The sequence below is a fragment of the Camelus dromedarius genome, chromosome 5 (genome assembly GCF_036321535.1).
Source record: "Camelus dromedarius isolate mCamDro1 chromosome 5, mCamDro1.pat, whole genome shotgun sequence".
NCBI classification, from domain to species: Eukaryota; Metazoa; Chordata; class Mammalia; order Artiodactyla; family Camelidae; genus Camelus; species Camelus dromedarius.
Genome location: NC_087440.1, coordinates 16,303,705 through 16,320,991, shown reverse-complemented (window position 1 = coordinate 16,320,991; position 17,287 = coordinate 16,303,705). Strand labels below are relative to the sequence as shown.

Genomic DNA, 17,287 nt, shown 5'->3' with positions numbered 1-17,287 from the left:
ACTCCCGGCCCTGAAGATGGAAATGGGCCATTGCCAAGGAACACAAGTAGTCTCTACAAGAAGCTAGAAAAGGCAAAAACAATGGGTCCTCCCCTGGAGCCTCCGACAAGCAACACAGCCCTGTGGACACCTTGATCTTAGCCCAGCGAGATCCATGTCAGACTTCTGACCTCTACCTGTACTGCAATGACTTTGTGTCATTTTAAGCCATTAAATTTGTGGTAATCTGTTACAGCAGCAACAGGAAACTACCATATGTGGTGATTCTGTTGCTTTTAGTTTTTCATTTATGCTACTTTATTTTTTATAAATGCAACTTCTAACTGATAAAAAGATTACAAAGTTGTAACTTTTCACCACAGAAAAGCAATTCAACCCTGTAATAACTATTATCATCTTTAACTTTTTGGAAAATAATAATCTATTCCACACAAAAATTAAAATTTCAAACAAGGCCTATTCTTCATTCAGTTCCAGAGATTGCCTATTTCTCCCAACACTGCTTTAACTGCCTAAGACATGCATCCATTTGCTCAATAATGTGGACACTGTGTGTACTTCAGGACAGGACAACAAGCCTGGGCCGAGGTCTTAAGTCCTACTGCTTTCTGGTGAGAAGAGACAGACAATAACAAGTAAACAAATGAGATGATTTCAGATGGTTTTGAAACAGAGTGATCAAACGCAGCTGATGAAGGGGAGTGGGAATGTGACGCTATCGGCTATTTTAGATGGGAGGTGGATGGGAAGTCCTCTCTGAAAAAGATCTGAAGGATGAGAAGGAACCAGACGTGAGACAACATTGCTTAAACTCTTCCATTTAACCGTCTTCAGAACGGGCCACCAACCTCACCTAAAGCCGAGCCACCTTCATTGTTAACTACCTTCCTTCCCTCCAACATGGTATTATTTTCATGAACCACCCACCACCCAGCTGGGCTACCAGTGACTGTGGGACTATTTCCCGGAATCAAATGGCTGCCTGTCTCCTTCATCAAAGAATGTGCCACCACTTTAAAGGCAAGTCTACTGGGGTCAGAATATTGAGGTCCTGATGCTTTGTCAGTAACTGGCTCTGTAACCCTGGGAAAGTTAATTTGGCCTCTCCAAGACTTGGTTAACTCATCTATAAAATGGTAAGCACAGTGCCTGAATAATCAAAATCCCAACAAGCTTTTTTTTTTTTTTAAACAAAGCATGTAAGTTGATTTGCAAGATCTAGAAGGGAAAATGTGAAAAAGTGCTTAACATTTTTTTTTAAGAATAGTAAGGGTAGCCCTTATTTACCAAATTTCAAAACACAACATAAGCTATAGTTGTGATAGTATCAAAGCAGGAATACAGAAATATATACAAAAAAAGAAAAATACAGACCACCTATTATGTGCCAGGCACTGGGCTTACACGATAGGGCTAAGATGAGGGCAACCTGTTCTTGCCTTCAAGATGTTCCCAGTCTGTTATAACAGATGTGATCATCTGGCTTGGGGAGGAAAGCAGGGAGGCTCAGGAAAAGAAAACCCTTGAGCAGGGGCTTGTTAGTCAAATAGCAGTGTATTGTGGAAAGGGCATTCCAGAGAGAGGAGACACTACATAAAAGTACATAAAAACAACAAGCAAGCTGTTGAGGTTGAGGAGAGTAAGAGAAGAGAAATGCAGGGATCAGGTGGTCATCTTGATGCCATACTTTGCCCCATAAGTAAAGCAGGGTCACTGAAAAGCTTAAAGCAAGGGAAAGACATAATTAGAACTGTACTTTAGAAAGATTACTCAGATGGCCATAAAAGAGAATTAGGAGAAGGGGTAAGAAGATTAGAGACTAGTTAAGAGACTTCTGAAAAATATGGTACAATCCTGAATTAGGGCCATGTGGACCGAAATGAGGAGACTCAACAGAACACAGCAGCGACTGGATGACGAGGAACAGAGGAGGTGAGGTCTCCTCCAGATTTCTGGTGTACACATGACTATGTAGATGGGAGACCCACTCCTCCAAGGAAAGGGAGAGAAATGTAGGTTTATAGGTGTTCTAAGTTCTTCTAAATTTAGTCCCACAACACCAAACGTTAAGGAACTAACTTCTCATTGTAAAAAACAACTTTTTATCATAAATAAGACCAAATATTTACCTGCTCTTCATTAACTTTTAATGCTTGTATTTGGGTCTCCAATGCTTTTATTTGTGCTTCAAGCTGTATTTCTCTTTCTTTTCCATTCTGAAAGAGTTTCTGTGATTCTCGAAGGCTGAGGGTCAAACCATCCTTTTCATCTAGAATATTAAACAAATTTATATAAATAATACATTACTGTAGAGGGACCCTGTCACAATCTCTATCAAATATCAGATCTACATCACACATAAATGTTGTCACATTCAATCCCATTCAGATAATGAACTTCACTTGGTTTGGAGAAAACTAGAAAAGTTCCAAAAAAGAATGTGAAGTAACACCAGAAAAATTTTAGAGAACCAGAACCACTCCCTTCAAAAACTGTATTGTATGGAATACTACTTGGTCATAAAAAAAGAACAAAATAATGCCCTTTGCTGAAACGTGGGTGGACCTGGAGATCGTCATTCTAAATGAAGTAAGCCAGAAAGAGAAAGAAAAATACCGTATGATATCACTTATATGTGTAATCTAAAAAAAAGACACAAATGAACTTATTTACAAAACAGGAACAGACTCACAGTCACAGAAAAAAAAACTTATGGTCACCGGGAGGGAAGAGAGTAGGAAGGGATAAATCGGGAGTTCAAGATTTGCAGACACTAACTACTATATATAAAATAGATAAACAACAAGGTTATACTGTAGAGCACAGGGAACTATATTCAGTACCTTATAGTAACCTATAATGAAAAAGAATATGAAAACGAATATATGTAAGTATATGTATGACTGAAACATTATGCTGTACACCAGAAATGAAGCCAACATTATAAACTGACTATACTTCAATTAAAAAAACTAATACAAATAAATTGAAAGAAAATTTCAATTAAGAAAAAAATTTTTTTAATCTTATTGTATGCCTTTGGGGACCAAAAGAGCCCCTAACAATCATTTCGGCATTTGTTACTTGAGAAGCTACATAACTGTGACAAACCCCTGCTAATCAAAGAAGGAGTCCGAGGACAAATTACTTTTTATATATACCTGCAGTGAACTCTTAAATTCACCTAATCTTAAATTTTTCCCACATACTTTACTGTAACAGTTCACAAGTTCTTCTCCCAAAATAAATTTTAGGACCATTACAGAAAGAGACCTTTCCATTATCAATTAAGCTGGAAATAAGCTGGAGTTCAGTCACAAAATTGTTTTACAAATGAAATTTCAACATTAACCAAACCTACAGCAAGCACGAAGGGTAAGCAATCGTAACTTGAAATCTGTGTTTACTCACTGTGCTGCTCCTGGAGATGGCTGCGTTTTCTCCCTGGCACACCTACCGCAGTTCAGGGTCACTAACTCCTACTTGGATTAAAACACTGTGCTAATTTGTAAGCTCAGAAAACGGATTGCCAACTAAACACAAGTCTCTCTGGGAATTGGAATAGTTCATCCAAGGTAAATTCCATAAGGAATCAACAACTTTTTAGAACGGAATGCTATCAGCATTTTAAAATACTGTTCGTTGACTAACACTGTAATAAAAAGAAGAGAAAGAAGAAAACGGAGAAAATGAGGACCTGAAATAGTATGTTCTGAAGAGAAATCCAAGGCAAGGTGCCCAATGTCTTGGGTTTTTGTTTCATTCTTGACTGATTCACTATGAGCCCTCTGCCCAAGCGCATCAACTCCCTAAGTCTCGTATCTAAAATGAGGTTACTGGAAACAAGATATTGAGCTCTTGTGTACCTCATAATTGACAGCACCCAACAGTTACTAGCTTACCTTGGATCATCAGAAGCTGGTGATTCAGATATCTAATTTGACGTTCACTTTCATTTAACTTTTCAACTAAATTGTCTAGTTGTCTCTCCTTTGCTTTGTTAAGAACCTGAAGTTGAATAATCTGCATATTTTCCACAGAGTCTGCTTTGGAATTAAAGACAATTTATTAGATAAAAGAACATCAAAATATAAACTTGTGGTCATTTAGGGCAGTGTTTTTTAAACTGTGAACACAACTCATTAGAATAGCATGAGATCAATTCAGTGGACTGTGACTAGCATATTTTAAAGAACAGTGTTACTGAACCAAGACTTCGGTCTGCTCGCCCGCACGCAGTAAAGCCAATGTACTCAGTTATGGTGAAGGAGAGTGCAGTGTTTATTGTAGGGCACCATACAAAAAGTTGGGGCTTTGTGACTATCAGCTGTCCCGGACTCCTCACCTGGCACCTTAAAATCAATGCGGCACTTTCCTTGGCCACAACCCAGTGTAAGCAGATTAGCTTTACTGAGCGCTGGTGAGCAGACCCAGGTTTTGGTTTGGTAACAACAAGATAGGATATAATAGAATATTTCAGCATGCATCATGTAGTATAAATATTATTATGTAAAATGTCTGTTTCATTTCTGTATTTATATAGATAAGTATTGCAGAGAATATCACAAGGTAAAAAATGTACTTCTTACAACGGTCACTGCCAGAAAAATTGGAAAAGTCACTCGTTAAGTGTTTAACCCTGAATCACTACCATTCTGGCTGATGAAAAATAAGCATATACCAATTCCAATGGAAAAGAGCTCCATGCTCTCAAAATTTTTTTTAAAAGTGCATCAACTTCTATAAAACCACTGTCAAAGAAAATTTCTAGATATCCTTCTCAAAATATTTTATTTTAAGCAGGAATGAACTGCTATTTATACTGGTACATAACTGCTGAATTTTTTTTTTATGAATAGATTAATAAAGAATTTTGAAGTCTTCTTTCAGAAACAAAGTCATTTTAAGGACCACTTAAAAAAATCATTGAGGGGAATAAAAGAAAAAAGTGATTCACAGGAGAAGCATAATCCTTCAACTATACAATGACCAATATTTTTCATTTCCTACAAGAACAATGCTTCTACTTACTAATGAATAAAACAGCCTTTTTTAAAAGATATGGTTAAACTCCAAAAAATGAAGACTGAAAACTTTATTACAAGTCAACTCTGCTTGGGCCTTAGAGTAGGGCTCACCCAGGAATAAACAGTGTACAAGCCACACCTCTCTTCAAACTTTTTTTAAACTACTGTTACTAAGAAGCTATAATCACTAAATTTGGCACAACCGTTAAGTTATTTAATTAACTTCCAAATATCAAATTTAGGCAAATGTGTAATGACTTGGACAAAAAAAAAATCAACTTGATAAAATACAGATCCTTAAGAAAGTGATGCAAGGTTATGTCTGCAAAAAGACCAGGAGATACAACGTAATAACACAGTAGAACTGAAGTAACGCCAGGATGTCAGGCCACCAACGTGATGCTCATTTACTCAACCCCAAATCACTTACGCCCCACACACGGCCCACTTCCTCATCTCTTCACTCCACAGAGACTTAGGAACAAAGAGAGGCTGCCCCATATTTGCTGTTGAGTCCTCAGGGGAAAGTGAGTTTTGGTCTCCCCCGTAGGCTTCCTGCAGCCTGAGTATAGGATGGAAGCAGGACTATGAAGTGAGGCCACTAAGTCCAGTTTCCTCCCTGGCATATCCCAGGAAACCCAGAATACCGAACAGGACTTTCCCTCTGCTTCTTAAAAGTCAAACAAAGAAAAAATTTGCTGTCACACTCTAGAATCACACTGGCTCTTCAAGACACACAATAACTGGTGGGGGAGTGTGTAAATTAGGAGTTTGCAATTAGCAGATACAAACTACTATATACAAAATACATAAACAATAAGGTCCTACAGTACAGCACAGGGAACTATATTCAATAGCTTGTAATAACCTGTAATGAAAAAGAATATGAAAAAATACATGTATAACTGAATCACTATGCTGTACACCCGACACTAACACAACATTGTAAATCAACTATATCTCAAATTAAAAAGTATATATGCACAATAACTAGAAGCTACTTCATGTGCCAGAAAGTATGACAATAAAAGTGGGACATATTAAAACACTGATTCAGATTAGTCAGGTACAAGTTTGGTTTTTGGTTTTGAATGCTTGGATCACCTCAAAATTCTCTAGCAGCACTTTTCTCATTCATATTTATACATATACTACATAAAAGGATTTTTTTGTCAAGTGTCACATGACTAAACCTGAGATGTAAGTCCAGTTTTAACTCTGAGTATAGAGTAATTTACATCATAGTTGCCTACTTATTCCACTAGAACTCTAAAAAACCAAAAGAAAAACTTAAGATAATGGCTGACCTACTAAATTACATTTCTGTATAGTCAAAAATCTAAGATTGAAAACTGTATTTCATTTTCCAAATTAGACTTCAGTTTAAAAAAAAAAAAAGCTAATAAAGTTTTAACCAACTAGAATGACTAAATATTCAGCTGAGAAAATTTAATACTTCAGGAAAATTTCAGATACATGAGAAGGTAGAAAGAAGAGTACAGTGAATCCCAATAACCTATCACCTGGACTCAGCAACTGTCAACTCATGGCCAGTCCTGCTTTGTCTATATCCTCACCCAACATCAGCCCCCAACAACATGATATTTGATGTAAATTCTAGACTTCTTTCCAGTTTATTTATAAATACTTCACGTCATAGCTCTCAAAATAGGATTCCAAAAAAAAAAAATTCCATTATACTTAAAAAACAAATTACTGAACATGTTCCATGTGCTCAAAATTCTCCAATTATGTTATTAAGAAATAAACATAGACTTAATACATACTTTCATTAGCTCCTAAAAACTGTTGTTGCAGGTCTTCAAACGTGTCACTTCCTACAACGTCTTGAGCTGGCAAGCCATTATTCTGGGCAGAAGACTGATAAGGTTTATACGTTACTTTATACGATTCCAAAGCTTGACAACTGGGACCTTGTGACGTACCAAATTGCTATTATAAGATGATAAATGAAATTGACAATTAGGATTTGGCCTTTTCTTCAAAAATTATCTGAACTAAACAACTTAATTTTGCTATAGAACTTAACTGTGGTACAATTACAAATTTTATACACACATCTTTGCTTAAAAATAGTACTGATTGTTATTTACCACTGTTCATTGAAAGTCTGCAATATATAATTTCACACAACTTAACTGAACTTTTGAGCATATAATGGGGCCAATTCCATACATAACACTCAAGAATTGCAATAAGATTGTATATAAATATTTAAGAATGATTTAGATGATGCCAATATCATAGAAACATAAAAATGCACAGACGAAGTAACAAGAACATGTGTGATACACACCTCATGTGGAATAAATATTCAGTAACTTTTGTGGAAAGAATAACATTTTACAGAGCTGGAAGTAAAAGAAAATGACCGCCTTAAAAGGACCAAAGACTCATCGTGTCACTCGGTGACACAGAATAGCTATGGGCAAAAAGAGGCATTCATTGTCACTGAGAAAGTCAAAGAAGCAGCGAACTGTTTGCTAAGGTCTTACTTCAGTAAACTCTTCCGGGGGTGGGGACAGGGGGGTGGTTCTTTCCTCAACATTCATCCTGTCTACTACTATATCATCACAAAAGAGAGATCAGCTTTGACGTATTTGACCTTAAATTTGTGATGAGGGCAGTGAGCTAGACAATCAAGGTGACTGAATGGTGTCATCTAGGTGATAACACTGCTTTCAAACTGTATCCGGATACCTGAATGCAGCTTCTCACCGGAGTACAGAGAATGGAAGAAGCCAGAAGCAGCAGTAAGATGGCTATTCTTTGGCAGTCTTAACTTTTAACGTTTAGTTAACTGTTCCCACCAAGTTTCTATTTTAAAATTCTCATTTAAGATGATTTAATTAGCTCAACAGAAAACAGCATGACTAATTTAGCACGAGCCTGAATAAATGCACTCTCTGAAATGTCTGTACTTAAATCTGACCATTGCACATACATACATTTCTTAAACACACACACACACACAAATTCTTGAAAGTTAAGTTCTTACAATACCTGAAAATGATTCCTTTGAGGATCCGAAAATGTAATTACTTTGGTTGGCTGGCTATTAAATTCCTGCTTCTGACTGTTGGTATATGGCCTAAAGTTTTCAGGAAGGTGATATAAATCAGTCTGTTCATATTTACTCGGGGGACTATAACCACTTCCACCTTCGTCTCCACCTCCTTCAGGATGGTACCCGGGGTGCTGGTCTTCAGGTCGGCTTTGATTCTCTTCCCAAACATTGCCACTCTTCTCTCCAACATATATATCCCGAATCCCATTATAGTCCTATTGGAGAGCAATAGTAAAGGAAAAGCACTGAGACCTGTTCCCACCCTCAAAGCCATTACCACACCAGATACTTACATTTACACTCTGAGATTTAGGCAGCACTTGATGCTCATTCCAGTTCATCTCCGATTGCTCAGAATGATGTGGCCTTGCAAAAAGTCAATACTTTAGATCAGAATCTATCATTTATTTGGACAGAGACATCCCAAAGAACTCCAAGATTTTAACATGTTTTCCCTCCAAACTTCACCTTAAAGTTTAAGAACTGGTCTATAATTTTATAATCACATACATTATTACTGCCTGTAGAGAATCAAAAGAAAAAGACTTCTAGAATTGTGATGTGCAGGCGAAGGGGATGTCAGGTCCTTACCTTTCCTCTCTGCCATCCTCACTGCAGTCCGAATAGTGGAGCTCGGGGGAGGACAGGTCATCATCCAGCATGTCGTGAGGCAGGTCTGTGAGTAACTGCTGCAACTGGGACAGGAAAGTCAGCATCAGTATCTCACTGACTCGAACACAAGATGCCAAACCAAAGCTGCCTTGGAACGAGTGACTTTGACTGCAGAAGTCAAATAAGTTCCCAATTTCTGCATTTAATAAATGTCTTAAATTCCACAGGAATTATGTTCATCATTGCACTTGGGGAAAGAGGAATACTGAAATAGCAGGATTTATATTAGAAGGCTTTACTTTCTCCTACAAAGGTATTAGATTTAAGTGCACATACAACAGAATTTTAAAACTTCTTTATGCAAACACAGCAAGTCATAATAATGGTACAATCACTGTATCATGTTATCACAGGGCAGATTTGAGTCTCAGAATCCTGTTCTGCCAGTAATCAGACCTGGAAGATATGACAATCAGACAACCCCCAGGGAATGTGAGGAGCCAGATGCACTTTGCCCAGGTGGTGAGACCAGCAGCAGCAGCAGGTGGCCTGGAAGCCCTCAAAAGCTCTAATAATAGGATAGAAAGCTTTTGGGGAGTGACTAATTAGTAAACAAGCATCTAATTCCAAAGATGGAAAGATATACAATACTTGGATCTTATATAAACAGCTGACTAAAAAGAAAGCTGTAAGATTCAGGTTTTAACAGACACAGCACTCTAAATAGCATAACTCAAAAACTGACATAAAAGCACCTGACTTTGTTCTCCAATTTTTTTCTAGAAAAAACTCACATTTTTAGCATTTTGCCTTATAAAAACTACATAGAAAAAATTCACTCAAGTTTCAAGATAAACTGTGATAAAGAGATAAATGAATTGCCTAATTTGCTGAATTTCAATATCCATCTGTAAACATCTTTCTTCAAATCCCAATATGTTGACTTATAATTTGTAACAATCAGAAGATTCAAACATTTTCCTAAATATTCAGGGGACTGCTTATGATGACTTCTCTTTAAAATTAAGCACCAGTTAAATTAGCAAGTTGACTGAGTCCCTCCAAGTACATAAATCAGTCCCATAAAATTATGCAATGAGTGAATTTTAAAGATATCAAATACTCTATGAAAACTTGGAGGGAAAAAATGAGAAGCTCCTTAGTCTTTGGCAGGTTTCCGCCCCCCCCACCCCATTTTTCTGCTATTAGAATAAAAGAAATGAAATGCAGCTATTAAACATATCTGAGTATTATATCTATAGTCAAAAAACTTCTTTAAACAAAATACATATGGTAAAAGTTAAATAAAAATATTCGAAGAAATGTCTGAAAGGAATGCCCCAATTGTTAACTGAGTTTTAGTGAAATCAAATTTGGGAGTGGAAATGGGGTACGTGAGGTGGGGAGGGGGATATACAAATCATATATATATTTCTATACATATAAATCAGTTTCTAATATTCACCAGATTATTTTTTAAAGGTTTTCTTGATCTATTTGGTTCTTTAAAAATGAAACAAGAGAAAAATATTCTATTCCAATGAAAAGTAATCTTGATACTGATATTAACAACCAAGGCCCTGACTTACTGGCTAACTGCTCACGCAGGCAATTTAAAAATCATTTTGAGAACTAGCCATATCAGAATTGACCCAAAGACATAATGAATAAGAAACAACACTAAAAACAAAACAGAACACATCAACACGTCAGGATACCACATGTGTAACTCAAGAGAAAGGAAGTGAAGTGATTTTACAAAGGCACAAAATTCACTAAGAAAAAAACACCTATGAGGTCTTTTAAAAGTAGTCTAACCTATTTTGTCTATAATTACGTATCTCTGCCTTAAGGAAAAAGACTACACCCACATGTAACACAGGGAAGAAGAACAAAATAGATATTTTATACTCACATCAAGTAAGGACTCCTGTACAGAAAGAATGTTTTCTTCTAAACTGTCAGTGAGGTTCAAGTACATAGCTGTATAACTCAAGGGAACCTTAACAGGGACATCTAAACATTTTTTTAAACACATTCCCCGCCTCACAAAGATAGAAAAAGCTACACATTAATTAAGCAATTCTTTGCAGCTTTCTTTGTGACACCACAAAATTAACAAAACTGGCATCCGCAGAGGAAAATTAATTTGAGCATAAGCAATAAATTCATCAAAATGCTTCTGGATCCATAGGCCAACTTATCAACTAGCAAACTCATCTCAATTGTATTTAGTGTTTTATAAAAATATTTACAGCTATACTAACATTTTTAAATCATTTCATTCACCTTCAAAAAATTTCTCCATCAAATTCTGTGGCATAGCTGGGCCATATTCCTTGGCTGCCACCAACTCTGAGGGCAGAGAGAGGCTAAGTGAGCTGAGTCCTCCTAATAAAGCCTTTCAGGAACAAAAGCCCACCCACTAGGCTTCCACTTCCAGGATCAGAGTGCACCCTCCTCAGGTCTACTGTCAAATAGATTTTGCTTTTGGTCATTGAGCCTTATGCCATAAAACACAAAATTACCTTATCAACTTAGACATGCTACCAAACAGAGAATTTTAAAAACTGTGTATTTTCCTCATTAAAGATCCACCCAACTGCCAAATACTGATTCAAAGACAAAGAAAACACTCCTTATAAATGGCAAGAGTTAATCCCACTCATTACTTCCAAATTCATCATACTGCTTTTTGGTTGCAGATGCAATCTTCTCAGTAGAATAGTACTGAATATCAGCTGAGTATAATAATTACAGATCTCTCCCCTAGAAAAAAGATCATTTGCCATTCCTAAGTCTCCTACTGAAAGGCATTCAAAACTATTCAATAAGCTGTTCTCCCTTCACTATCACAGGTTTGCTCCCGAAAAGTAAAGAAAAAAATTAGGGTATTTTACTCAAAGAATCTCAGCAACAAAACACTTTACAATAACCCAAATAGAATATCCAAAATGCCTAGTTTAGGGGGAATGTAAAACAGAACAAGTAAACCTTTCGTTAGCATTTTTCGGCTTAAATTAATTGAACAGACTGTCTTCAGAGTCTATAATCCTTGATATTCATGAAAGCAAGAGTTCTCAGATTACAAACCATACAATACATCTTCTCCCCAGAGAAGAGTAGCAAATGGAGTGGCCAACGTTCATCTGCCTTTTGAAATGGTTATCCCATAAGAACACTGAAAAGATTCTGATATTTAAAAACATTAATTATTAAAACAGACTCATAGACATAGTGAACAATCTTATGGTTACTGGAGGGGGAAAGGGTGTGGGAAACGATAAATTGGGAGTTTGAGATTTGCAATTACTAACCACTATATATAAAAATAGATAAAAAAAATTTCTTCTGTCTAGCATAGTGAACTATACTCAGTATCTTGTAATAACTTTTAATGAAAAAGAATATGAAAATGAATATATGTATGTGTATGCATGACTGGGACATTATGCTGTATACCAGAAACTGACACGTTGTAACTGATTGTACTTTAATAAAAAGTAAAAATAAAAAATAAAAAATATGAATCATTAAATAATGCTTTCATGGATACACACTTAGTAGAATCTCCATTTGAGCCTAAGAGCCAAGTTAAAAACACCCCTGAAAAGGCGCAACACGGGATTGATAAAAGGTCAAATAACTTGGCAGCTAGAGCTTAGTCTATGAATTATACTATGTGCAGATTTTTTTTTAAATACATTCCATTGTTAAAACAAATTTTATAATGTTAGTGGGGAAGACTCTGCCTCGACTGCCACACATCTGAAAAAGAAATGGGGCAACATTTATTAGGCCAGTACTGGCTGTGCAGCAGGTGACACGTAACAGAGCTCTGGCCTGGGAGGAACGCTGGCGGTCCTCCAAGCCAAACCTCTCCCTCCAAAGGTGTGCAAGCCAGGGCCCAGGGAAGGCAAGGGGCACGTCCATGAAAAGTGAGCTTTCCGGCCCCAGGGCCCAGCACCGGAACCTGCCTCTCCATTCCGACTCCTGTTTGCGTCTACATGACATTTAGTGGTCACTGGAAGGACACTTATTTCTACCTATTTGTATATGGTCAAGCATCAGTCTGCTGGAGTTCAGTGTTTTTGTTCCCACTGTGACAGTTCCCAAAAAAAAAAAAAACCCTGTATATTATGGAAAATATTTCAAAGGCACAATCTAGATAAAGTATAAGAAGATGCTAAAAAAAATAAAAAATATATATAATATGAACACTTAACCATTTGTATCTTTGCTTTTCTTTGATGATAACAAGGAAATTTCACTAAATAAGTCAAATGATACAAAATGTAAACAAGTACTAACTGTACAACTCCCTCTAGTGGGGACAAAGTAGCAAAATGTTTCCATAAGTACATCAAACAAGGCAGCTAAAAGTGGAAGAAAGGCTATGCAATCCAAACTTAACCTCTAAAACACACGATTCCAACCTCAATTGAGCTTATTATTCTATTACAGAAATAACAATATCAAAACTAAGAGGGACTCGGACCAGTATTCCCAGGCGCAAGTTTCTGTCTGCCAACTGCTACTCAAACCACTTACCTTTCTACTCAAGATCATTTTCCAAGTTTCAAATTTATCATCACTAAATAAACGACCATCAGCAAGTATTACCTTGATAGCACAGATTACTAAGTACTTCTACCCCAATCCACCAGCTCCAAAATATATACATTTATACATGATTTTACTATCTAGAACCAAGCAATAGTCACAGAGCCACTTCTGGTGACAGTGCAGAGAGTATATGTATGCTCCAGCAAACCGTGAGATCCCAAATGACAACCTTGCCTTAAGCTGTGTCTTTACCAATAACTTTGATGCTTACAGCAACCACAACAACAACTCTGTGTAACAGCCAATGATGAACTCCCAAAGTATAGTGACTTTAGGTGAAAAATATTTTGCAAAAATCACACTGTTACACTACGTTAATAAAAGAACTTTTGAACTCCTCTGGGCCAGCTTTACAAGCAAAAGTTTGCCTAGAATACTCTGGATGAGGTCTACCTAGTACAAGAAGGACAAGGACACCAATAGTTCTCAGACGGTACAGAAAGTAATGTGCTCCAGTAAGTTGTGAGGACTACACGTGATATGAATATTAATTGATATGATACCATATCTCCATGGTATGATCACCCTCCCTCACCTGCACCCTATTCTGCTCTGTTCACCGCGTAGGAGATGGAGTTTCCGGTGAAACACGGGGTGAGGCTGTGTGTTATGCACTCCTCTGCTGTGCCTTGGCACACAATGTGAAACTTTTACCAATACACCATTTACAACTGTAGCAGTTTAGAAATAATTATAGCGCCTTGCTTTTCTGCAAAATTCCTGGAGGTTTTTTTCAAAATATGGGTCTCTTTGTGGTGGTCTGCGGCTAGAGATTCCACTGGTCTAAATGTCCTCTGAATGTTGCATCACATTATTATAACCTTTCCTTTTCCGAAGATTAAATGCACTTTCTCCATTTATTCTTCAGTGCAAACAATAGAGGGAATAGAAGGAAAAGGCACCATCATCACTGCAGAGCTGCTAATTTAGGATGGTACGTAGGTTGGAATGTGATCGTGGCTTACTCAGTGACTTATGGACATAGTCCCAACTGACCCCAAAGCACCAAAATCAAACACCTTGGTAAAGCATGTTGTATAGCAATGCACCGTTCATACTAGATGGTCAAAATCAGGATTATTATGCCATTTACAGAAAAGGGATCTCAAATCCTTAACAGGGTAGACCATGAGTCAGACATGGCCTGCTTGGCCAGCTCTACAGCACATCCCTGGGATGCAGGCATTCCTCCTATATAAATGAACTGAATATAAAGTGATTCAGTAAGTAGAGAAAACAGTACGCATTAGCCCACTGCTAACATGCTAATCTACCTGGCAAGCCCAAAGCTACCAACCAGGCTGGCATGAAAACACCATTCTTTCCTTTAACCTCTTAAGGCTGTAAACTATTCTGCTATCATAGGGTCAGGGAGATTGAGGAAGTTGAACAGGCTCCTGGATAGGAAAACAAACTTAGGTTTGATCAGCCAATTTATTATTTTAACTTGCAGTGACAAAATATAAATACAGCTGAATTCTTATAATCTGGAATTTTGGTGCTGAAACTCTCTAACCTCTGATCTCACATCTTCCCTTGTAGCAGCTTTTTTTTTAAAAAAATAGGTAAAAACACTTATTACCATGGAACACTTTTTATTAACAGGAACCATAATCTTCATGTTAGTCAAGTTAGCTAAATGTTCTTTTCTTCCACTTTGCTACAAATGCTCATTCTTAGATACTTCATCTCTTAAAAGTGCCTTTTCCTCTGGAAATCCCCTACCCCAGCAGATAATCTAGCAAGAAGTAATCCCAATGGCTATTTTGTAGATCATCTAGAATTAACTGCCTCCTTAACTACCCTCCTTTAAAATTTTCACCCCACTATACGCCTGGCAGTAAGTTCTCTCTAATACCCTACCCATCTTTTCCAGGGAAAAAAATCACCTGTCAGATTATATTTTCTTCTTTTTTAAAGTCTACTATAATAATCACTTAAACTGATCCTCTCAAGAATCCCAGTAGCTAAATTCCGGCAAACTATCCAAAGCCATCAGGGTCATGAAAACCTCAAGCTGTGAGTTCACAAAGTAAAAGAAAACCCTCACCCCAGTCCTTGCCACAGCAATTGTTGTGAAGGCCCCTGTCAAAATCCGGAAACCCTGGAAAGGGTCACAAACCCCAATGCCCTCAGTGATCTGGCAGAGAATTTACAAGAGGGAAGCTGGCGGGTCCAAGTGCACAAGCCCATGTCTGGGGGTGGGAACTATGGCCAGCTGGGAAGGGAAAGCCAATGCTCAGCTCCAGCCCGCCTGCTGCCACATGCAGACAGGCCACGTGCAGACCAGGCTTAGGACACTTCAAGACAGGCCAGAAACTCTGGATTGTTACATGAAATGTTTTAATCTTTAAATAGAGATTCAATGTTTTTAAAAACACTGTGCAACCAAGTAATACATGTCTATGGACAAAATCCACCAAGCTGCCAGCTTTGTCTTGACCCTAACTCTACTGCCAGCCTTTTGGGCAACTGACCCTATTCCTTGCTTCCTATTAAGACAAATGATCCACACCAACTATTAAAAAGGATTATTTTATATATTAGAAAATGGTTCCTATCAAGCATAGTCTCAGTACAGAAAAAACCTGTTATCACAGTCAATCAAAGAATTTTACTCAATTTACAAATGTTAGCCACTATATATAAAAGTAGGTTTTAAAGTTTCTTCTGTATGGCACAGGGAACTATGTTCAGTATCTTATAATAACCTTTAATGAAAAAAATATGAAAGCAGATATATGTATGTATATGCATGACTGGGACATTGTGCTGTACACCAGAAATTGACACATTGTAACTGAAGGTAATTCAATTAAAAAAAAATGTTTATTCAAACTAAAAACAATCATAACAAGCAGATGGACTTCCACCAATTGCCACTATTACTACTGAGCTAAGAATTCTGTTAAACACACCACACACACACATAAATAATACGATCTCCTCCTCACACTCCTTTTCTCCTTTAGTCTACTTACACAACACAGCATTCAGAAAGACATTTCAAATATGTAGCAGAAAACTTCCCTGCCTAAAATCCTCCACCAGCTTCCTGTTGCTCCTGGAATAAAATACCAGCCTCTTCCTGTGACATACCACGATCTGGTCCAGAGCACCTCTTCCCCTGCCTCCACCACGCACCCCTTGCTAACACAATCCCAACACCATTGCCTTCCGGCTGTTTCGCAGATACTTAGGGTCTCTTCCTGGCTTCCAGGCTCTACATTCATGCAGTGGCCTCGAATATTCCTCCCAAATCTTCTGTGTGGTGCTCCTTCTCATGGGTCGTCTCAGCTCAAACATTTCCTCCTCCAAGAGACCTTCCCCTGCCAGCTCCCTGCTGGTTGCTTTAATGTCACCCTATTTTGTTTCCCTATCATTTATCAGTCCTAAATAACCACTCACTCAAAAGCCTTTATTTTTATTCATGTGGTTTGCTTGTTTCTCAGCTGCCTCCACTGGGGTGTAAGGTACCCGGAGCAGAGAACCTTGCCGGACTCGGTCAAGGCCATGTTCCACACACACAGCCCTCTGCCTCCAAGGCCAACCACTACATCAGAAGTGAAAAAGCCTTAAAAAATCTAACCATTTATCTGATGGCATCACACACAGTTGCTTTACTCTTGCCTCAAAAAAGGGAGCAGTCTGCTTATTCACTTTTTAGAAGTCCAAATGCTGACCAAGTTTTAGGGGTTTGAGGAAAAAATAGATATATAAATCCTTCAAAATGACACAAAATGATATAATTTGAGTCAGGAAATAAGATTAAGACTGGGTTTAGAATCTTTTTTTCTGAGTAACCTACCTCTTTCTCCCTTTCGTAGTCTTCTTGGTCATACTCTTCATCTTCATTCTGTGTCTGCAGTGCCACACTGCCGAAGTCCAGGGACATGCTCCTCCTGCGGGAGCAAAAGATGTTTGGCTTCTGCAT

General features: G+C 37.7%; 1 protein-coding gene across 5 annotated transcripts in view; it reads right to left on the bottom strand.

The window, feature by feature from the left end:
* The window catches only part of CEP152 (centrosomal protein 152), an 86,079-nt gene that overhangs the window by 63,219 nt on the left and 5,573 nt on the right, over positions 1-17,287 (bottom strand). For 3 of the 5 annotated variants that reach the window (XM_031453093.2, XM_010998608.3, XM_064485621.1), the window contains exons 2-8: positions 17,162-17,255; positions 8,707-8,810; positions 8,409-8,481; positions 8,052-8,330; positions 6,815-6,980; positions 3,903-4,046; positions 2,130-2,269 (exon numbers count right to left, since the gene is read on the bottom strand). In XM_031453093.2, coding sequence (XP_031308953.2) covers positions 2,130-2,269; positions 3,903-4,046; positions 6,815-6,980; positions 8,052-8,330; positions 8,409-8,481; positions 8,707-8,810; positions 17,162-17,248 — 993 coding nt within the window. In that variant the 5' untranslated portion in view covers positions 17,249-17,255. The remainder of the gene's footprint in view (positions 1-2,129; positions 2,270-3,902; positions 4,047-6,814; positions 6,981-8,051; positions 8,331-8,408; positions 8,482-8,706; positions 8,811-17,161; positions 17,256-17,287) is intronic. The other 2 variants (XM_031453094.2, XM_031453096.2) reach the window with 1 other exon arrangement.